This window comes from Bufo bufo, chromosome 4 (assembly GCF_905171765.1).
Source record: "Bufo bufo chromosome 4, aBufBuf1.1, whole genome shotgun sequence".
NCBI classification, from domain to species: Eukaryota; Metazoa; Chordata; class Amphibia; order Anura; family Bufonidae; genus Bufo; species Bufo bufo.
In genome coordinates, this window is record NC_053392.1 from 26,545,362 (window position 1) to 26,569,129 (window position 23,768).

General features: G+C 43.3%; 2 protein-coding genes and 1 long non-coding RNA gene across 5 annotated transcripts in view; 2 read left to right on the forward strand and 1 right to left on the reverse strand.

The window, feature by feature from the left end:
• Window positions 1–11,612, forward strand: part of LOC120998917 (vomeronasal type-2 receptor 26-like) — a gene marked incomplete at its 3' end in the record, with an annotated part of 72,458 nt that extends 60,846 nt beyond the window's left edge. Inside the window, exons 4-5 of the mRNA XM_040429796.1 lie at window positions 2,190–3,076; window positions 11,592–11,612. Of these exons, the coding sequence (XP_040285730.1) occupies window positions 2,190–3,076; window positions 11,592–11,612 (908 nt within the window). The remainder of the gene's footprint in view (window positions 1–2,189; window positions 3,077–11,591) is intronic.
• Window positions 11,613–14,334: 2,722 nt separating this feature from the next.
• LOC120997073 (putative methyltransferase DDB_G0268948) overlaps window positions 14,335–23,768 on the reverse strand; it is a 76,910-nt gene continuing 67,476 nt past the window's right edge. For all 3 annotated transcript variants that reach the window (XM_040426981.1, XM_040426980.1, XM_040426982.1), the window contains 2 exons: window positions 22,114–22,251; window positions 14,335–14,530 (listed from right to left, as the gene is read on the reverse strand). In XM_040426981.1, coding sequence (XP_040282915.1) covers window positions 14,440–14,530; window positions 22,114–22,251 — 229 coding nt within the window. In that variant the 3' untranslated portion in view covers window positions 14,335–14,439. The remainder of the gene's footprint in view (window positions 14,531–22,113; window positions 22,252–23,768) is intronic.
• On the forward strand, window positions 21,062–22,067 carry LOC120997075. The gene is made up of 2 exons (XR_005778064.1): window positions 21,062–21,756; window positions 21,823–22,067. It is a non-coding gene; the product is annotated as an uncharacterized LOC120997075 (long non-coding RNA).

Consider the following 23,768-nt stretch of genomic DNA (forward strand, 5'->3'; position numbering starts at 1 on the left):
GATGAAGACCAGATCACATTTTATGACGAATTTGTGCAGAAATCCATATCATTCCAAAGGGTTCACATACTTTTTCTTGCAACTGTAGGTGTATGTGTGTCAAAGTCAACAATCAAGAGAAGACTTCACCAGAGTAAATACAGAGGGTTCACCACAAGTTGTAAACCATTGGTGAGCCTCGAAAACAGGAAGGCCAGATTAGAGTTTGCCAAACGACATCTAAAAAAGCCTTCACAGTTCTGGAACAACATCCTATGGACAGATGAGACCAAGATCAACTTGTACCAGAATGATGGGAAGAGAAGAGTATGGAGGAGGAAAGGAACTGCTCATGATCCTAAGCATACCACCTCATCAGTGAAGCATGGTGGTGGTAGTGTCATGGCGTGGGCATGTATGGCTGACAATGGAACTGGTTCTCTTATATTTATTGATGATGTGACTGCTGACAAAAGCAGAAGGATGAATTCTGAAGTGTTTCAGGCAATATTATCTGCTCATATTCAGACAAATGCTTCAGAACTCATTGGACGGCGCTTCACAGTGCAGATGGACAATGATCCAAAGCATACTGCAAAAGCAACCAAAGAGATTTTTAAGGGAAAGAAGTGGAATGTTATGCACCTGACCTGAATCCGATTGAGCATGCATTTCACTTGCTGAAGACAAAACTGAAGGGAAAATGCCCCAAGAACAAGCAGGGACTGAAAACAGTTGCAGTAGAGGCCTGGCAGAGCATCACCAGGGATGAAACCCAGAGTCTGGTGATGTCTATGCGTTCCAGACTTCGGGCTGTAATTGACTGCAAAGGATTTGCAACCAAGTATTAACAAGTGAAAGTTTGATTTATGATTATTATTTCCCATTACTTTTGGTCCCTTAACAGGATGTAGCCAGTTTTTCTCATTTTGCTTTTTTGCATTGGGGCTCCCAGATTTTTTGAATCTTTACCCTTATAAAGCTTCATGAGGTTTTGTTTTTAATAGGATTAGATGAACTTTCCCATGGTGCTGAGCTGGATTAAATATCCTTTCATTACATGTATTTTATTTTTTTTTATCTCAAAAGGAAATTTTAATTGTGATACTTATTTTATGACTATAATGAAATATACAAGTGTACTGATAGTATATAATTTGTTGTTGGGATATTTGGAGAGGATATCTGGACACTGCACTGCGGCCCTTCAATAGCTATACATATTTTTTACCAAACCTAATTATACAGTCAGGTCCATAAATATTGGGACATCGACACAATTCTAACATTTTTGGCTCTATACACCACCACAATGGATTTGAAATAAAACAAACAAGATGTGCTTTACCTGCAGACTGTCTGCTTTAATTTGAGGGTATTTACATCCAAATCAGGTGAACGGTGCAGGAATTTACACATATGCAAACTGTTGTAATTCCTGCACCGTTCACCTGATTTGGATGTAAATACCCTCAAATTAAAGCAGACAGTCTGCAGGTAAAGCACATCTTGTTCGTTTAATTTCAAATCCATTGTGGTGGTGGTGTATAGAGCAAAAAATTTTAGAATTGTGTCGATGTCCCAATATTTATGGACCTGACTGTATAATTAGGTTTGGTAAAAATTATGTATAGCTATTGAAGGGCCGCAGTGCAGTGTCCAGATATCCTCTCCAAATATCCCAACAACAAATTATATACTATCAGAACACTTGTATATTTCATTATAATCATGAAATAAGTATCACAATTAAAATTTCCTTTTGAGATAAAAAAATTAAATACATGTAATGAAAGGATATTTGATCCAGCTCAGCACCATGGGAAAGTTCATCTAATCCTATTAAAAACAAAACCTCATGAAGCTTTATAAGGGTAAAGGTTAAAAAAATCTGGGAGCCCCAATGCAAAAAGGCAAAATGAGAAAACCTGGCTACATCCTCAAAGGACACAAAATGTGGGTCATTAAAGGGGTTCTGTAGCTTTTTATTACTGGTCATGTATCCTTTGCAGAGATCATCAGCATCTGATCGGTGGGGGTCCGACACCCGGGAATTCTGCCGATCAGCTGTTTGAGAAGGCAGTGGCGCTGGATGTAGCACCGCGGCCTTCTTGCTGTTTCCCGCAGGCCAGTGATGTCATGACTACTACTATAAATTGACATTTCTGCAAAATTTACAATGGTAAAATATAATCTTTTCTTGATTGCAGATATGGAAACATGCTTAGTGTGTCCTAACGATCACTGGTCAAATGGAAGAAGAGATTCCTGCGTTCCAAGACCGATTGAATTCCTGTCTTATGGAGACACACTGGGGTCATCTCTAATTATTATAAATCTTACATTTTGCCTTGTGACTATAGTTGTGTTGGGGATATTTATAAAAAATAAAGATTCTCCAATTGTGAAAGCCAATAACCAGAATCTCAGTTTCATACTTCTCCTCTCACTCATCTTCTCATTTTTATGTCCTCTCTTATTCATTGGACGTCCCTCAGATATATCATGTCTCCTCCGACAAGTGACTTTTGGAATCATTTTTAGCCTTGCAGTTTCTTCAGTCTTAGCTAAAACAGTGACTGTAGTCTTAGCTTTTCAAGCCATTAAACCAGGCAGGACACTTAGGCAGTGGATGAAGAGACACCTCTCCACATCCTTACTTGTTATAGGTTCATCTGGAGAAGTTTTGATCTGTGTCCTCTGGTTGTTTTATTCTCCACCATTCCCAGATTATAACACTGGAATAGAGGTTGGAAAGATAATCTTACAATGTATTGAGGGATCTGCCATTGCTTTCTACTTGTCCATCGGCTACATTGGATTTCTGGCAATGATGAGCTTTATTGTAGCTTTCTTGGCCAGAAGACTTCCAGACACCTTCAATGAGGCTCAGTACATCACCTTCAGCATGCTGGTGTTCTGCAGTGTGTGGATCTCCTTCATCCCGGCCTACCTCAGCACCAAGGGGAAGTACATGGTGGCTGTGGAAGTTTTTGCCATCTCATGTTCCAGTGCTGGACTTCTGGGCTGTATCTTCATTCCCAAATGTTACATTATTCTACTGAGACCAGAGCTCAACACAAAGTCCAATATAAGGGTCATAAGAAGACATTGTACAGGAGAATTTTGAGTTGTGTTTCAATGTACAGTTGTAGCCGAGCTAAACTTGACTCTGATAACACATGGCACAGTCTTATCTTGGTTTTCTCGTGACAAAAGCCATTTAAATCCATTGAAAAGTTAGTTACCTTTCTCTTCCTATTCTTTACTTAATGCGTTAACCATCAAGTTTAGCTCGGCTGCATCTGTATTTATTACTCTTTTAAATTTGTATTATTTAGTTATATATCTACTCTCGTATTGGTCTGGATCTTCCTCAATCTGTTTTTTAATTAAAGGGGTTATCCGAGTTAAATCAATATATGTTAAGGTGGCTTAAAACATTATTAAAAACACATTTCTAAGGTACATTCATTATTTATTCTGCTGTATTTCACACGCCCGATGCGGGTCACGTGACCCCTGATGTCACTCACCAGGCTCCGGCGGTGACGTCTCGTTTACAGACTTCTCCCTGCTTGAGGTAGGGGCCTGGCTCTGTAAACGAAACGTCAGAGCCTTTGGTGCCCACCCCTGTCTCTCTGTATCTGGCTGCCGCGGCTCCTGTGCGGGATCGCTCATGCGCGATCCTTATCAGTGCCGGCAGCCGTGAAGAAAGATTCCATGGATTCCAAAGCTCCCTCCCTCCGGTCCACCAGTGTGCCCGTTGCCCTGCGTCTGGCGATCTTTACTAGCCCCAGCTGGTAGCTCAAAACCACCCCCAGGAACATCACAAAGGAAATCATTGTCCATAATATAGAAATTGCTGTGATATAGCTTAGATACATATAGCTGCCATAGAGCTTATATACATACAGCTGTCATAGAGCTTAGATACATATAGCTGCCATAGAGATTAGATACATATAGCTTCCATAGAGCTTATATACATATAGCCGTCATATAGCTTAGATACTGTGGTAATGTGAACACTGCTGGAAGGTGTGTTGTCCCACTTCAGGTACCTCAGATGGGTGAGACAGATAAAATCCAGAGAGTGGCAGTAGTCTCAGCAAAGCATAGTTTGTTGAGACATTTTTGTATACATTTTCTGGGCTGGATTTTACTTGGACTGGTGGCTAGGCTTGGTAGAGGGATTTGCCAGTCCACACCCTTCCAGGACGGGTTTTCCTTTCTACCTGAGGTGATCGCAGGTGAGGCCTGCTGTAATCAGGCTAGCATAAAGCGCCTCAGAGTAGGTCAGTCTGGAGAGGTAGAAGTGTCTGTGATACTGGAGCAGAGGCTCTGTATGTGGTATCAGTCAGGAGGACTGAGGGGTCACAAGGCTAGGCGAAGCCTGATCTCACCCCTGTGTGGACTGATGCTTTATGAGTGGAACCTGCTAAGGCTTGGAGCCTGAGACCCTGACACTAACCGGTACTTAGAGGTGAGTCAGGGAAGCCTATATGTTTAGGAAGAGCCCAGACGGGCAGGAGTTTATTTAGTATTACTGTTTATGTTTACGCGGACGTGCCGCAATAAAACACAGTTTTGGCCCTTAAACTCTGGAGTGTCTTGTGAAGCAGAGTCCTGGTGAGGCTCTGTGTGAGTGGTCTCAGCCAGGTGGGCTGAGAGGCCACGAGGCTAGGCGATAGCCTGAACTTTGGGGGACGCGGTGACGCCTGTGAAACAAGGATCACGAGGCCAGAGTCGGGAGGACTACTGGGCCACAATCCCCCAAAAGGTATTGAAGTGTCACAGCCTGGAGGTTGCTGGACTGAATGGCTGAGGAAAGCTGCATTTGTGTTCCATGTGTGAACAGGGCTCTCTAGGTGAGTCAGGGATACACTTATGTGTTTAGTTAGAGCCTAGCCGGGCAAGGGTTTGTTATTTTGTGTGGATGTCACACGTGATAAGTTGAAGCTGCGACTTCTTAACCTGTGTTTTGCTAAAGTGTCTGAAATAAAGCAAGAGTTTGGACATTATAATAGTGTCTGCGAAGATATCTGTGAGTGTGACCCCCTGAAAAGAGACGATCCATAGATCCATAGCTGCCATAGAGCTTAGATACATATAGGTGTCATAGAGCTTAGATACATATAGCTGCCATAGAGCTTAGATACATATAGCTGCCATAGAGCTTAGCTACATATAGGTGTCATATAGCTTAGATACATATAGGTGTCATATAGCTTAGATACATATAGCCGTCATATAGCTTAGATACATATAGCCGTCATATAGCTTAGATACATATAGCCGTCATATATTTATTAATGATCTTGTAGAAGGCTTGCATAGTAAAATATCAATTTTCGCAGATGACACTAAACTGTGTAAAGTAATTAACACTGAAGAGGACAGTATACTACTACAGAGGGATCTGGATAGACTGGAGGCTTGGGCAGATAAGTGGCAGATGAGGTTTAACACTGACAAATGTAAGGTTATGCACATGGGAAGGAATAATGCAAGTCACCCGTACATACTAAATGGTAAAACACTCGGTAACACTGACATGGAAAAGGATCTAGGAATTTTAATAAACAGCAAACTAAGCTGCAAAAACCAGTGTCAGGCAGCTGCTGCCAAGGCCAATAAGATAATGGGTTGCATCAAAAGGGGCATAGATGCCCGTGATGAGAACATATTCCTACTACTTTACAAATCACTGGTCAGACCACACATGGAGTACTGTGTACAGTTCTGGGCTCCTGTGAACAAGGCAGACATAGCAGAGCTGGAGAGGGTCCAGAGGAGGGCAACTAAAGTAATAACTGGAATGGGGCAACTACAGTACCGTGAAAGATTATCAAAATTAGGGTTATTCACGTTAGAAAAAAGACGACTGAGGGGAGATCTAATTACTATGTATAAATATATCAGGGGTCAGTACAGAGATCTCTCCCATCATCTATTTATCCCCAGGACTGTGACTGTGACGAGGGGACATCCTCTGCGTTTGGAGGAAAGAAGGTTTGTACACAAACATAGAAAAGGGTTCTTTACGGTAAGAGCAGTGAGACTATGGAGCTCTCTGCCTGAGGAGGTGGTGATGGTGAGTACAATAAAGGAATTCAAGAGGGGCCTGGATGTATTTCTGGAGTGTAATAATATTACAGGCTATAGCTACTAGAGAGGGGTCGTTGATCCAGGGAGTTATTCTGATTGCCTGATTGGAGTCGGGAAGGAATTTTTTTTTCCCCCTAAAGTGAGGAAAATTGGCTTCTACCTCACAGGGTTTTTTTGCCTTCCTCTGGATCAACTTGTAGGATGACAGGCCGAACTGGATGGACAAATGTCTTTTTTCGGCCTTATGTACTATGTTACTATGTTACTATATAGCTTAGATACATATAGCCGTCATATAGCTTAGATACATATAGCAGTCATATAGCTTAGATACATATAGGTGCCATATAGCTTAGATACATATAGCTGCCATAGAGCTTAGATGCATATAGGTGTCATAGAGCTTAGATACATATAGCTGCCATAGAGCTTAGATACATATAGGTGTCATAAAGCTTAGATACATATAGGTGTCATATAGCTTAGATACATATAGCTGCCATATAGCTTAGATACATATAGCTGCCATAGAGCTTAGCTACATATAGGTGTCATATAGCTTAGATACATATAGGTGTCATATAGCTTAGATACATATAGCCGTCATATAGCTTAGATACATATAGGTGTCATATAGCTTAGATACATATAGGTGTCATATAGCTTAGATACATATAGGTGTCATATAGCTTAGATACATATAGCTGTCATATAGCTTAGATACATATAGGTGTCATATAGCTTAGATACATATAGCCGTCATATTGCTTAGATACATACAGGTGTCATATAGCTTAGATACATATAGCTGTCATATAGCTTAGATACATATAGATGTCATAGAGCTTAGATCTCAGATCTTGTGCCTGTCTGGGCTCGGAGATGATCATGTGACTGTTTTTTTTATGCAAAGTTAGGCTGTGCAGAGCAGGGGGCGGGGAAGGTCAGATTGTTCACGCCCACAAATATTCATGAGGGAGGGCACAGACATTGTTGGTACACGCCCCTCAGCATGTCCTTCAGCATGTAAACACAGCAATAACACAACCAGGAAAAGCTGTAAGTATGGGGGCTTTCTCTTAAGAAATCAAGCTTAACTAATGTATATGTAAGTCCTGAGGAGTTTTATAAGGTTTTTTCTTTCTCCATAACTCGGATAACCCCTTTAACTGTTTCTAAAACTATCCAATATAAACAACCTATTTTCTTCATGATAGCGGAGATTGCAAGGTTTTAATAAAAAACTGAAACTTTACATTGCTTCAAATTTTCCATTTTTAATCTTGGAATTATGAACTTTACCTGTTTGCATTGAACTTGTGTCCTATTGTGGTCTTATCTGAAGAAATGTTCACCTACAGGAGTCTCCAGCTTTATTTTATTTTGTGGCTTTGTAGATTGATCTTAGATGATGGTTTCTGATTAGTTTCTCGAGCGCTGATTCTTTCAGGTCGCCTTGTACGCCGTAACGTTATAGTCCAAGAAATGCGGCACAGCAATAACTTATTTCAATGCACTGTGAGAGTAAAATCATGACTCACGAGCACGAGGAACGTCACAGTTCTGCCTTTTTCTTTATCTGGTTTTGGTAATTTCCTATATTCAGTCTTTAGTTACATACAGCATACAGAGAACGCCAGGTTTCCTGCCCCATCCTCCTGACCAGAGATGAGCGAAGTTATGAAAAATTTGATTCAGCTGCTTTGACGAATTTCCCAAAGAAATTCAATTTGTGACGAATTACTTCTTCTTCGCTAATTCATCGATGTTCGCAGCATCTGAGATTAAAATGTAGATCTTTCAGGGGCTAATCCAGTTATAAAAGAATAAACATACTCACCTCATCCATTTGATCGCAGAGAGGCCGTCACAGCCACCTTACGTGATGATGTCACCGCACACGGCCAGCGCAGTGACTGACAAATCACCCCACGTAACATTTTGCAAGGTTTCTGCAATCAAGATGCCCACGACGGCCTCTTCACACACAGATGGATGAGGTGACGTTTTTTTTTTTGTTTTTTTTTACTGCCATTTTTGGAAAAAATTGTTTTGCTACAAAGCGCAAAGAAATTCAGCTTGCCGGAGAATAAAAGTTTTCCTGAAATTTGTAGCGAAGTCCACTTTGGATACATCGATTCGCTCAACACTACTTGCGAAGTTTTGGAGGTCAAGCTCCCTTAATTTTGAGAGCTGATGGAAATATGTCCAGGAAGGTGAAGAAATTATAAAAAAATAGAATCCTTTAACTCCTTCCTGACATTTGACGTACTAACATGTCACAGCGGAAATTTACTTGCCGCAAATTAACTTACTAGTACGTCATGATGATTCAGCGGACACCGGAGCTGAGCACACCCGATCAATGCAGTGGCCTGGGTGTGAGTGACAGCAGGGACCCTTGCTGCATCTGCCAGCATCACTGTAAATGCTGATTCTGCCAGATTAACCCTTCTATGCCGCGATCAGCGCTGACCGGGCATATAAGAGGACCGCAGACATCAGTCCATCGCGCTGCTGTGACAGGGGGCCGATCGCTGCCATGGCAACCCCAGGCCACGCAAAGGCCTCAGGGTCTGCCATGTTTGGAAGGCTGTGAGGCCCAGCCCCAAGGCTGGGTCTTACAGGCACTCTGTCAGTGTATTACACTGACAGTCAATGTAGTATGATACAGTATGTATTATACTACGTTGAAACAGGAATCAGACCCTGAAATGTTGAAGTCCCTGTACTGGGACAAAAATACAAAAAAGTAAAAAATAAATAAAATAAGTGTTTTATAAAATAAATAAAAATATAGATATTAGATATTTACACAACCCCATAGAAATATCACATGACCTACCCCCTCAGGTGACCTCTAACCCTTGCATCCTGAAACTACCTATAAAGAGTACCTCCTGGCGCAGCAGGTGACCGGCAGTTAGATCCAACGAATCGATAAAAGAGGAGAGAAAAATGGTAATGGAGCATTCCCGGAGTGACACAAGAAGAAAGCCCCTCCACTAGTAGTGATTCCTTCCCCTAGTAGTGAACCTACTTCTCCAAACCTCACCGCTCCCTGCCCTACAGTTTTAAGAACGCTTCTTCTGCCATCTGCTTTTCCTCCTTTTCCACATCATCTAATACCGATGATAATGTCTTCAGGAATATCCAGCTCCTCCTCTCTCTGCATCTTGCTGACTTTTCTTGGACATGGAGATGAAGGATCATTTATAAAAGTAATGCCAGAAAAAGACAAAGATGATCACCATAAAGATGGTCACCCCTATGGGGTGCATATAAAAAAATGAATAATTTCCATATTCTACTACATACCGTACTACATCCATAGTCAACTGCATGGAAAGGGAGGACTGTAGTACCAGCAACTTGGCCAGGAGCACATTCAGCTTCTCGAAGTGGCGATATTCGCGATAAAAATTCGCTATTCGAATATTCGTTCTCAACACTAGTGTTGATGCAGGGCCATCATGCCAACATTAGCACCATGGCCACGCCTCACTTTCTGCCCACACATCCTGCATACTGCCCTACTAACATCGCCTAGTGACTGTGCAAAATATTCCCACACTGCCGAGTATAGTATTTTCCCTCCACCACTGCGTGATGCCTGCCTGCCGGTACTTTTATAAACCCATGCACTGCTAGTATGTTCCTCACAGGTAGTCTCCCTAGTAGCAGATGGTGTACCCCTCCTGCATTTGGCTCCAGATCTGCCACTGCTTCCACCCGGCTGTCTCATGGGCACACTTCAACACTGCTTTCTCTCGGGCATGCTTCCGCCCTGCTATCTCTCAGGCACTCCTCCACCCTACTGTATTATGGGCACGCTGCCATCCTCGCCCACTGATATCGGCAAAGCCCTCTCTTCATCTGGCTCCCACGGGTGATCAGCTACATCATCATCTACATATGTTTGCAAGTCACTTGTGTCATGTGGCAGCAGGGTTTTTCTTTGTTAAAGGGTTTCGGTCAACTGAAAAATGGGTATTAAGCTGACTGACATCTACAGTGTAAATCTTGCGCCGTTCAGCAGCCACCGAGCTACCTTCCCTCACTGCGCCTGCGCCGAATACTGAACAGCTCAAAATTTTTACTGCAGACACGGCCGGAGGTAGGAGAGCAATGCTGCCCTGGCCCTGTCAATCAAGAGAAGAAGGGTGCGAAAAAAGGGTGGGCAAACTGAGCCTCTAGGAGCAGGTGCAACGCCCCCCATGCTCCTAGAGTCTAAATAGCATATTATAAAAGTTCATTTTTCTCAATAAAGTCTTTAGGCAGTGAGATGGCACTAATATACACTGCTCAAAAAAATAAAGGGAACACTTAAACAACACAATGTAACTCCAAGTCAATCATACTTCTGTGAAATCAAACTGTCCACTTAGGAAGCAACACTGAGTGACAATCAATTTCACATGCTGTTGTGCAAATGGAAAAGACAACAGGTGGAAATTATAGGCAATTAGCAAGACACCCCCAATAAAGGAGTGGTTCTGCAGGTGGTGACCTGACCACTTCTCAGTTCCTATGCTTCCTGGCTGATGTTTTGGTCACTTTTGAATGCTGGCGGTGCTTTCACTCTAGTTGTAGCATGAGACGGAGTCTACAACCCACACAAGTGGCTCAGGTAGTGCAGCTTATCCAGGATGGCACATCAATGCGAGCTGTGGCAAGAAGGTTTGCTGTGTCTGTCAGCGTAGTGTCCAGAGCATGGAGGCGCTACCAGGAGACAGGCCAGTACATCAGGAGATGTGGAGGAGGCCGTAGGAGGGCAACAACCCAGCAGCAGGACCGCTACCTCCGCCTTTGTGCAAGGAGGAACAGGAGGAGCACTGCCAGAGCCCTGCAAAATGACCTCCAGCAGGCCACAAATGTGCATGTGTCTGCTCAAACGGTCAGAAACAGACTCCATGAGTGTGATATGAGGGCCCGACGTCCACAGGTGGGGGTTGTGCTTACAGCCCAACACCGTGCAGGACGTTTGGCATTTGCCAGAAAACACCAAGATTGGTAAATTTGCCACTGGCGCCCTGTGCTCTTCACAGATGAAAGCAGGTTCACACTGAGCACATGTGACAGAGTCTGGAGACGCCGTGGAGAACGTTCTGCTTCCTGCAACATCCTCCAGCATGACCGGTTTGGCATTGGGTCAGTAATGGTGTGGGGTGGCATTTCTTTGGAGGGCCGCACAGCCCTCCATGTGCTCGCCAGGGGTAGCCTGACTGCCATTTGGTACCGAGATGAGATCCTCAGACCCCTTGTGAGACCATATACTGGTGCGGTTGGCCCTGGGTTCCTCTTAATGCAAGACAATGCTAAACCTCATGTGGCTGGAGTGTGTCAGCAGTTCCTGCAAGACGAAGGCATTGATGCTATGGACTGGCCCGCCCGTTCCCCAGACCTGAATCCAATTGAGCACATCTGGGACATCACGTCTCGCTCTATCCACCAACGTCACGTTGCACCACAGACTGTCCAGGAGTTGGCAGATGCTTTAGTCCAGGTCTGGGAGGAGATCCCTCAGGAGACCGTCCGCCACCTCATCAGGAGCATACACAGGCGTTGTAGGGAGGTCATACAGACACGTGGAGGCCACACACACTACTGAGCCTCATTTTGACTTGTTTTAAGGACATTACATCAAAGTTGGTTCAGCCTGTAGTGTGTTTTTCCACTTTAATTTTGAGGGTGACTCCAAATCCAGACCTCCATGGGTTAAAACATTTGATTTCCATTTTTTTTTTGTGTGTGATTTTGTTGTCAGCACATTCAACTATGTAAAGAACAAAGTATTTCAGAAGACTATTTAATTAGTTCAGATCGAGGATGTGTTATTTGTGTGTTCCCTTTATTTTTTTGAGCAGTGTAGTTATCTTCAGCTGACATTAGCACATCGCTAATGTCAGCCAGCTTAATACCCATTTTTCAGGTGCAGGGCTCCAGACTCAAAAAAATATCAAGGAGCCATTGGCTCCTAACCTGAAAAATTTAGGAGCCAAACAAAAATTTTTAGTCGCCAAACCTAAAATACATATAATTACGGTATAAAAAAAACAAACAAAAAAAAAAACACGTCTTACCTAGGGTTGTCACGATACCAAAATTTTGACTATTTCGATACCATAAAAAAGTATTGCGATACTCGATACCACGTGAAAAAAATAAAACACCAAAAAAGCTGCGTGCATTCCAGATTTTATTGAACGTCTGGACCATAATAGAACAGTCCTAACCTAATTTTTGTTGGGACAAGGTGACCAAAAAATGGCAAATTGCAAGTTTTTTGTTTTTTTTTCTGTTACGGTGTTCACCGCATAGGAGATATTTTTTAATAGTTCACACTTTTTCGGGCGTGGCAATATAAAATATACAAACCATAAAAAAAAATACATATGTAAAATTGGGCAAGGGGGTGATTTAAACTTAATATTTTGGTGTTTGCTTTTTTTAACCAGTTTTTTTAACCTGGGAGAAGGAGACGCCCAGGAGAACAAGAGCAGGCTCCTCCCAGTTGAGCCGAAAATCTGAAGATACCGGAGCCTATACCGGGAGAATTGAGATGCTCCGATGCTAGCCTCAGGGGGGCTGTCTGGGTGAAAATAAGGGAATGTCCGGGTTTAGCTCTGAACCCGGACAACCCCTTTAAAAGGACTTTTCTGGCCCTATTAGCTAGCGTTTTGGTGTCCCTAACAGCCTGTCCCTGCTCCAAAATGCAACCTCTCCCTACACTGGCAAAACACATAATGTAAAATGGCTGCCAGATCAAGTTCTGTTATAGGGTTGGGGGTGTGTCCACGTGTTGAAACGTTTCAATTGGCTGTCCTGTCCCACCTGATAGATGTGTCATGGGTCGAAGTTTGGCGCAATGCAAAAGAATAAGGCGGGTGCAAATATAGCCATATGTTCTCATCTTCGGCAAATCGCGAACGCGCAAAGTTTGCCGCGAACCACAAGGCCATCTCTAGTGTTGTGTATTTTACCACACTAAAACAATATTAACCCCATCAGGACCCTGCCATTTTTCACCTTAATGGCCAGGCCATTTTTTGCAAATCTGACCAGTGTCACTTTCTGCGGTGATAACTTTAAAACACTTTGACTTATCCAGGCCATTCTGAGATTGTTTTCTCGTCACATATTGTACTTCATGACACTGGTAAATTTGAGTCAAAATATTTCATTTTTATTTATTAAAAGCTACCAAATTTACCAAAAGTTTGAAGACATTTGCAATTTTCAAAATTTCTATTTCTCTGCTTTTAAAACAGATCGTGATACCTCCTAAAATAGTTATTACTTTACATTTCCCATATATCTACTTTCATGCTTGGATCATTTTTGCAACTAAAATTTTCTTTTTTTGGGATGTTAGAAGGCTTAGAAGCAAATGTTAAGATGTTTCAGAAAATTTCCAAAACCCACTTTTTAAGGACCAGTTCAGGTCTGAAGTCACTTTGTGAGGCTTACATTTTAGAAACTACACCCTCAAGGTATCCAAAACTGATTTTACAAGCTTTCTTAACCCTTCAGGTGTTCCACAAGAATTAAAGGAAATTGTAGATGAAATTTCAGAATATCACTATTTGGCAGATTTTCCATTTTAATCATTTTTTTCCAGTAACAAAGCAAGGGTTAACAGCCAAACAAAAGGTCGTTAAGGACGTGGCAATACCTAATATGTATACTTTTTTTTATTTATTTATGTTTTACACAATATAATTTTTGAAACAAAAATAAAATTTTAGTGTCTCCATAGTCTGAGAGACATTTATTTTTTATTTTTTGGGCGATTGTCTTAAGGCCCCTTGTCATACAAAAGAAGGAGAGAGATTACAAGTCTGTTAAAGGTTTTTTTTCAATACTTAACTGATCATCTATCTTCTGGATAGCTCCTGCACAGCTCTGTCCTTCATGTAGAAGTCGGAGCTGGTTTCTGCATGCCGTTCCCATTCACTTTAATGGGAGACGCGCTGCAGTACTCAGCTCCGTCCACTACACAGTGGACAAGGCTGTAGTTCCGGCACAGGAGCTACTGTGGAACAGCTGATTGTCAGCAAACTGGGGTGTCGGACCCCAGATTTGATAGTGGTGGCCTATCCTATGGCTAGACTATCAATATAACTATGCAGGACAACCCCTTTAAACCCCCTTTCAATCTTGTAGCACAACAAATAGTCTATGTGTATTTTATGGTGAATAGTACAGTATAAGAATAAGAAAAACACAGCGACTAGTCATTTCACAAAGTAAAATTATATGGTTTATTTCACTGAATACTATTAGATTAATCTGTCAGCAAAGTACAGTAAGATGGGATAGAGCATTTTTCTTCTTTTGATATTGTAGTTACTTTGGCTTAGAAGCCAGCACCATAACAAAGGTGAACCAGACATCGACTTCTGTTTCACTGGAGGACACTCCCATAATCTCAAGGAACCTTAAAAAGAAAGAAAGGCACAAGGTTTAAAGGAAACCTGTCGTCAACTTTATGCCGACCGTACTGAGGGCAGTATAAAGTAGTGACAGAAATGCTGATGTCAGCGGTGTGTCACACATCAGCTAAAAGTAAGTGGTTGCCGAGAACCAACATCACAAACATTGCAGACTAGGCCTGGAAAAGAGTCACGACCACCTGAGAAGAGTCCTGGTTATTCCTAATCTCCTCCTCTCCCCGCCCACCATCTGATGATTGGCAGTTCTCTCCTAGAGAGAAAGGGAGAAGACGGTCAGTCATCAGCAGGTGGGCAGGGAGAGCAGGAATCCATGAATAACCGTGACTCTTCTCAGGTGGTCGTGACTCTTTTCCAGGCCTAGTCTGCAATGTTTGTGATGTTGGTTCTCGGCAACCACTTACTTTTAACTTATAAATGACTGACTGCTGAAATCAACTTACTTGTCTCTACTTTATTCTGCAGTTAGTATGGGCAACATAAAGGTGATGACAGGTTCCCTTTAAGAAAATATATTCTAAACATAATGATATTTTACATCCATGACTTTCCATAAAAAGTAGAAATACTTTAATTCAGATTAGACAAGAATGGGAATGGGATGGGCAAATTGTACAGTATGTCACTGCTTCGGTTCTAGTGACTTAAGATTTACTTAAAGGGGTTGCCACACGGAAAATATTATACAGTTTTCAAACCAGCACCTGGATCTTAATACTTTTATAATTGCACATAATTAAAAGTTTTGTATAGCCACTGAGAAGTTCAATAGAATGTATCTGTATAGCGCCACCTGCTGTTTTTTTTCCTCTCATTTCTTTGTCCTGCTCACTGAGAAGGCCGCACATGCTCAATCTCATCCTTCAACTGCCTCCTGAGCTGTGATAGGGAGACCATGGACACGCCTCCTGAGCTGTGATAGGGAGAGCATGGACAAGCCTCCTGAGCTGTGATAGGGAGAGAGCTCCAGCAGAATAGACACGCCCCCTTAGTTGCGGCCGAAGAGACACTCCCCTTGAGCTGTCAGCTTGATATTCAGAGCAATGAATGTAGAGATCTCGGGATCCACGTGAGGTAAAGGGCTGGTTCTAGCTTGGCTAGAAGGAGATTGTCCTGTACTATATGATGTCTGATTTTCACTTTTTACATTAAATCATGGGATACAACGTTTTAACATAAAAAGTTGACTCAATTTGGGTGGTTTCACTCTGTGGGAGGAATTCTGTGACTTTTTTGCAACTTTTTAAAAAGTCTCAGTGATAAACCCGGAGTGAAACTCATTAAAGGGCATCTTTCAGCAGATCTGTACCAGGCTGACCTGTTACATGTGCGCTTGGCAGCTGAAGCCATCTGTGTTGGTCTCATGTTCATATGCATCAAAATGCAGAGGGTGCGGCATTTGCAGAGAGAGCAGAGCCTCTAGGTGTAATGACAATGCGCCCGTTGCACCTAGAGGCTCATTTACATATATTAAAACATTTTTCTCAGCCATGCGGGCACATAGGAACATGGGACCAACACAGATGTCTTCAGCTGCCAAGCACATACGTAACAGGTCAGCCAGTGTCATAAGGTACAAAACTGCTGACAGATGCCCTTTAATGTGGCTAACCATATCCAATTTACTTTTCAAAACTGGAGCGAGTGGTGTAAGAATGTAAAAAGTCATAAAAAAAAATGTTTGAGCACGTGAACCTAAAAAGCAGCATAGCCCTTATTTTGTGTCTTTTTGAAGCCAGAATTCTGGCGCAAAGGCGTGGTAAATTCCATTTTGCCTTTTTGAAGAAACGTTGTACTTTATTTTTTTACCTTCTTCTTTTTGTAGATCCAAAACCCGAAGACCAGATGTTACATGCTGGCCAACAGGAAATAATAAAACACCCCATAAACACTCTTGCTGTGCCATTTTTAGACAGTTTCTTAGTGTTTTCTGCTTCTCTGGCATTTTTTTATATTTTTTTAATCAAAGCATTTTCTTGCCATTTTTCTATAGCATTCTCTACAGGAAGAAAAAAAAATTGCGAAAGAAAGTACGAAAAAAAGTGCAAAAAGAAAGAAAGACCTTTAAAAGTTGAATGCCATCTTGGTCACTGAAATACAGTATTTAACCCCTTTAGGACCCAGCCATTTTCTATTTCTGCATTTTCGTTTTTTATTCCCGCCTTCCCAGAGCCATAACTTCATTATTTTTCTGTTCACCTAGCCGTATGAAGGCTTGCGTTTTGCAGGACAAGTTGTACTTTTAATGACACCATTTATTATTGCATACAATGTAGTGAGAAGCTGGAAACATTTCCAAATGGGGTGGAATTGGAAGAAGGGCAATTCTGCCACAGTTTTATGGGTTTTGTTTAAACAGCCTTCCCCAAGCAATAAAACTAACCCGTGCCCTTAAAATTTTTGAAATTCTGAAGTGAAAGTGTGGGCCAACAAAAGAATATGACTTCATGTGAAAAATGTGATGCATTTCTGCGGTAAAACTAAGCCAGATTTATCATCAAGCATCAGCCGCCGTGATGAATCCGGTGCAGTTTAACCACTTAAGGACCACAGGTTTATACCCCCCTAGGGACCAGGCCCTTTTTTTTACAAATCGGCACTTCACAACTTTAACGGTTTATTGCTCGGTCATGCAACTTGGCACCCAAATGAATTTTACCTCACCTTACCTTTTGGTGGTATTTGATTGCTGCTGAGATTTTTCATTTTTCTGATATTAATCAAAATAGACTGCAATTTTCTCAAAAAAAGTGTATTTTTAACTTTTTCTAGTAAAATTGCGGATCTGCACTTCCGTTCCGCAAAAATATAGAACATGTCCTATTCTTGTATGCAATTGCGGACAAGAAAAGGCATTTTCTATATAGTTCTGGCAATGTGCGGATCCGCAAAACACATACGGACGTCTGAATGGAGCCTTACAGGGGGGTGATCAATGACAGGGGGGTGATCAGGGAGTCTATATGGGGTGATCAGGGGTTAATAAGTGACAGGGGGGGGTGTAGTGTAGTGCTTGGTGCTACTTACAGAGCTGCCTGTGTCCTCTGGTGGTCGATCCAAGCAAAAGGGACCACCAGAGGACCAGGTAGCAGGTATATCAGACGCTGTTAACAAAACAGCATCTAACATACCTTTCTGATGCAATTTTTTAAACATCTACAGCCTGCCAGTGAATGATCAGCGCTGGCAAGGTTGTAGTTTAACTTCAGAGCTGCGCGCCGCTGTGAATGCGCACGCGCGTTCACGCGAAATCTCGGGTCTCACGAGATGACGCCAATAGGCGTCGCTGAGACCTGAGCGCGCTGCCGCCCAGACGCCTATCGGCGTTACGTGTGCGGCAAGTGGTTAAGACTGTCTGTCTAAGCTTATATTGTATTAGTAAATCTGCTGCACTATGTTTGGCCAATACAGATAAAAGATTTGTCTCCAGTGTGTCTGGCCACTGGAGACAACTGCTAAGTCACCAACTCCGTACCTTTTCTGCTACGACAAGTAACAAAAGTCACAGAAGCACCAGCAGCAGCCAGTTCAGGTTGATTAACATGATGGAGGAGTTTTTTCAAGCACTGCACCAAGCTGACGCACAACAGCAAACAGATACGCACTACCTGAACAACCAGGTTCAGTACCTGGACTGTGCCTTTTCTCTGACCCTTATCTATTCCCTGACCTCATGAACTTCTGAGCAAGCAGACTGCAACAGTAGCTGAAACTAGCCCAGTTTTGCCATCAGTGTGCTGTGCTGTCCAGCCTCTACTGTAGTAGACTGTGCTGTCCAGCCTCTACTGTAGTAGACTGTGCTGTCCAGCCTCTACTGTAGTAGACTGTGCTGTCCAGCCTCTACTGTAGTAGACTGTGCTGTCCAGCCTCTACTGTAGTAGACTGTGCTGTCCAGCCTCTACTGTAGTAGACTGTGCTGTCCAGCCTCTACTGTAGTAGACTGTGCTGTCCAGCCTCTACTGTAGTAGACTGTGCTGTCCAGCCTCTACTGTAGTAGACTGTGCTGTCCAGCCTCTACTGTAGTAGACTGTGCTGTCCAGCCTCTACTGTAGTAGACTGTGCTGTCCAGCCTCTACTGTAGTAGACTGTGCTGTCCAGCCTCTACTGTAGTAGACTGTGCTGTCCAGCCTCTACTGTAGTAGACTGTGCTGTCCAGCCTCTACTGTAGTAGACTGTGCTGTCCAGCCTCTACTGTAGTAGACTGTGCTGTCCAGCCTCTACTGTAGTAGACTGTGCTGTCCAGCCTCTACTGTAGTAGACTGTGCTGTCCAGCCTCTACTGTAGTAGACTGTGCTGTCCAGCCTCTACTGTAGTAGACTGTGCTGTCCAGCCTCTACTGTAGTAGACTGTGCTGTCCAGCCTCTACTGTAGTAGACTGTGCTGTCCAGCCTCTACTGTAGTAGACTGTGCTGTCCAGCCTCTACTGTAGTAGACTGTGCTGTCCAGCCTCTACTGTAGTAGACTGTGCTGTCCAGCCTCTACTGTAGTAGACTGTGCTGTCCAGCCTCTACTGTAGTGGACTGTGCTGTCCAGCCTCTACTGTAGTAGACTGTGCTGTCCAGCCTCTACTGTAGTAGACTGTGCTGTCCAGCCTCTACTGTAGTAGACTGGGCTGTCCAGCCTCTACTGTAGTGGACTGTGCTGTCCAGCCTCTACTGTAGTGGACTGTGCTGTCCAGCCTCTACTGTAGTGGACTGTGCTGTCCAGCCTCTACTGTAGTGGACTGTGCTGTCCAGCCTCTACTGTAGTGGACTGTGCTGTCCAGCCTCTACTGTAGTGGACTGTGCTGTCCAGCCTCTACTGTAGTGGACTGTGCTGTCCAGCCTCTACTGTAGTGGACTGTGCTGTCCAGCCTCTACTGTAGTGGACTGTGCTGTCCAGCCTCTACTGTAGTGGACTGTGCTGTCCAGCCTCTACTGTAGTGGACTGTGCTGTCCAGCCTCTACTGTAGTGGACTGTGCTGTCCAGCCTCTACTGTAGTGGACTGTGCTGTCCAGCCTCTACTGTAGTGGACTGTGCTGTCCAGCCTCTACTGTAGTGGACTGTGCTGTCCAGCCTCTACTGTAGTGGACTGTGCTGTCCAGCCTCTACTGTAGTGGACTGTGCTGTCCAGCCTCTACTGTAGTGGACTGTGCTGTCCAGCCTCTACTGTAGTGGACTGTGCTGTCCAGCCTCTACTGTAGTGGACTGTGCTGTCCAGCCTCTACTGTAGTGGACTGTGCTGTCCAGCCTCTACTGTAGTGGACTGTGCTGTCCAGCCTCTACTGTAGTGGACTGTGCTGTCCAGCCTCTACTGTAGTGGACTGTGCTGTCCAGCCTCTACTGTAGTAGACTGTGCTGTCCAGCCTCTACTGTAGTGGACTGTGCTGTCCAGCCTCTACTGTAGTGGACTGTCAGAGAGGGTATTCATTGTGGCAAGTGGTGTCATCACACCGAAGCAGAAAATATTCTGGCATAGATCCATGAGAATCCAGGGATACTTTTGGATGTTTGTTTAGAAAACTTGAATGCTTCTTCAAATATTATCGTGTGTGTGTATAAACGCCGGCAGGCATCTGCCCATGTTAGGGTACTTTCACACTAGCGTTTTTCTTTTCCGTCCTAGGGGCGGATGTCTCACATATACAAAATAAGCAGATGTACACAAACACTCACACACAGATACAATATATATATACACACACACACACACATTTACTTACAGGCTGCAGGTTCTCTGTTCTCCTCTGATGTCTCTTGGAGGCTAAAGGACCTTTGGAATGCAGTAATGGTAGGCTAAAGGACCTTTGGAATGCAGTAATGGTAGGCTAAAGGACATTTGGAATGTAGTAATGGTAGGCTAAAGGACCTTTGGAATGCAGTAATGGTAGCTAAAGGACCTTTGGAATACAGTAATGGTAGGCTAAAGGACCTTCGATAATGTAACATGATGACATCAAAGGTCCTTTAGGCTACCATTACTGCATTCCAAAAAGGTCCTTCATACTGGTATGTACACCTTTTCTAGTACATTTCAGGCCAGGCCGGGTCTCCTTCAGATACAGTCATACTGGGGGCCCCGTCTGGACTTAATCGTACTAGAAAATGCACTGCTCCCAGGCCCCTTCTCCACTCGGGCCCTGAAGCAGGCGCTCCCCCTGCAGTTACGCCACTGTCTTGTACCCATATAATTCATTGGGGAAATTTATCATAGACCAGCACTACCAGAGGATAAGCCTTATTTATTATGAGGCGCAGGCCTCGTCATAAGTTAGATATATCCTCTGGAAGGCCATGAGCCCAAACAGAAAGCTATGGCAGCTGCTATACATTTCTGTCTTCATTTAGCCAATAAACTGGAGTAAATGAAGATAAATGTGCCAGGCCCGCTGGCCTTGCCCCCTCCTACCACACTTCCTTGCCAGAAAGTAGAGACAGTGGCATATAAATGCCCAGTGTGACAACATCTTCCTAAAGTGGCATTTAAAAAGTCACAACCACTGCTCTTGCTATTTTTTTTTTTTACACCAGATAAGTGGCAAGGTGGGAATGATAAATTCCCCCCGCCGAGTTTGAGAGGCTGCAGGCTAGTTATATCATTTCCCTACTTGGGCATGCTACACAAAATGGAAGTTGATGGAAGTAATGGGGTCTTCAGGAGGCATGATCATTCGAGCTTGAGGGGCCCAGATAATTCCAATTTTGATACTGCAGCTACCCAAAACCTTAGCTTCTCTAGGACAGCAGAACTTGACCTATAGCACTCGCTTATCCCAAGTCCTAATTACTGTGTCTATTAACTATCTTGGTTCTCAGAGAACCCCAGGACTTGAGTAGAAAGAGCAGAATTACAAACAGTCGCAATGAAAGATATTTGAAGCACAAAAGCAGAATGATAAAGTGACTGAAAGATGATGGCAAACTGAATGAAAATGGCAAGGGGATCTGGTCACCGATGTGGCCAGTGAATGGCTGCAGGTGGCGTCAAACCCCATGCTTTCAGTGAAGGAGCCTAGTCGAGCATTGGAGACAGAGTAGGGAGTCATCGTCCAAAAGTAGGCAAGTAATCTTTCCTTTACAGGTCCGGCCAAGTGTGTGTCTGTTTCATTATAGTTGTTTGGCCTCCTGTGGCTTTGCTGATCTTCTCACGATAAGAATTTGTATGTGATGAAACATTATGAAATAATATCTGCTGTACTGGATTATAGTATAATCATGGAAAAAGGAGATTTTTGTATAATTTACCAGTAAAATCTCTTTCTCGCTCTTCATTGGGGGACACAGACCGTGGCCCATGGAGATTTTATGATGTAATCAGCTCTAAATTACAAATTTAGATTTCCATATTCCCTAGTTCTATAGGGATAGCTGTTTTTATGTAATTTCCCTCAAAATTACAGAAAATGTAATTTGAGGGAAATTATATTTAAAAAAAAAAAAAGCCGTCATCACTCACAGTGTGTATAAATCATGGCATCAATACTCAGGACACTTAACCCTCAGTTATGACCGTACATATTTTATACGACCAGGTTAAAAAAAAAACTTAGATGAATAGATATCAAAATAAATAATCCATCATACTTCTTACCTTTGCTCTGTCGTCTTTATGTAATCTTTCGCTTTCTCAGGTTCATGTTCCCGATATCTTTGGAACATAGAAAAAGACTGAACAAGACCAAGTAAATGTGAAAGAGGCATCGTGATCTTTGCCTTCACATTCTCCTTCCTGAAATACATAAAAGTCGTTTTCCAGTCTCATCCAGTCATATGTTACAATCAAACATGCAATAAGGTTTACTAATCGTGCAGAACCTCTAATTATAGAGCTGGGGTCTGACACCCAGGACCCCGTTGACTAGCTGTTTACGAAGGCAATGAGACTCACAGTAACGCAGCGGCCTTCTCACAGCTTAGGCTACTTTCACACTAGAGTCTTGCTGGATCCGGCAGGGTTCAGCAAAAACGCTTCCGTTACTGATAATACAACCGTCTGCATCCGTCATGAACAGATCCTGTTGTATTATCTGTAACATGGCCAAGACGGATCAGTCATGAACTCCACTGAAAGTCATTGGGGGACGGATCCGTTTTCTATTGTGTTTTGCTCCGCTTCCCGGGATGAAAAGCAAACCGCAGCATGCTGCGGTTCGCTCTCCGGTATGAGAACAGAACGGAATGCATTTTGGTGCACTACGTTCTGTTCAGTTACGTTTTGACCCCATTGACAATGAATGGGGACAAAACGGAAGCATTTTTTACCCTATGACGGATCTCAATACCAGAAAACATTAACAGTAGTGTGAAAGTAGCCTTAGCCTAGGCCATATGATGTCACGTTCATCGCTCACATGGGCTAGGCGCAGCTTAGTCCCATTGAGCGGTTGCTTATAATATATTCCACACAACAACAAAACATAATAAATCAGTAGATACCAATAAAGAATATCCACAATATGTGAAGAAGTATAAATACACCGGACTCTTACGATCGGGATCAGATGCTGCTGAAGTATCCTGCCCATCGTTACTAATGATTCAGCTGTCGGTATATCCGGTCAACAACTCCTGATTTGACTTGAGAAGCGGGATCATAACAGATTTGGGAACATCCTTCCCAGCTCCTTTAATGCCCCTGGAGTACACCTGCCTAAAAGCGGAGCACGCACCCCGACATGGGCAATCCCACTTATCGGTGGCCAAGCCCTGCTGATCCCTGCAATAAATATCAAGCTTCTTGTCCCGATGTGTTTCCCCAGTATTAGATACTCCGTTTTTTAGGGGACCCCAAAAAAGGGGTTGCTAAATAGATGAAAAGGTATCGGCGCACCCTTAAACGGCTACCTCCTGTCTCCATATATTCTTCAATACCTTTGATTTGTGCCTCAGCTTGAAGCATATTCCATTCCTCCGATCCTCATCCATCATACTTGTGCCTCCACAGTTTCCTGTTATGCGCAGTCATCCAATGCGTTCCACTGTGGAACGCACATGGCTTCCAGTGATATGTGCTTCCTCCTGGGCTGTAGTATGGAGCGCAGTAACCTGATGCATTCCACAGTGGAAGACTCTTAGCTCCGGTCATGCTCGCTTGTTCCCGTGTTCCAGTGTGGAATGTATTCAACTTCCTGGACCATAATATTTCTCTTCAACTCCTAGGTTATGCAGTTAAATGGAGTCTGTCACCTCCATATGGCCATATACAGTGCTTACATTGCCCTATAGCACACCTATACATGAATGTTA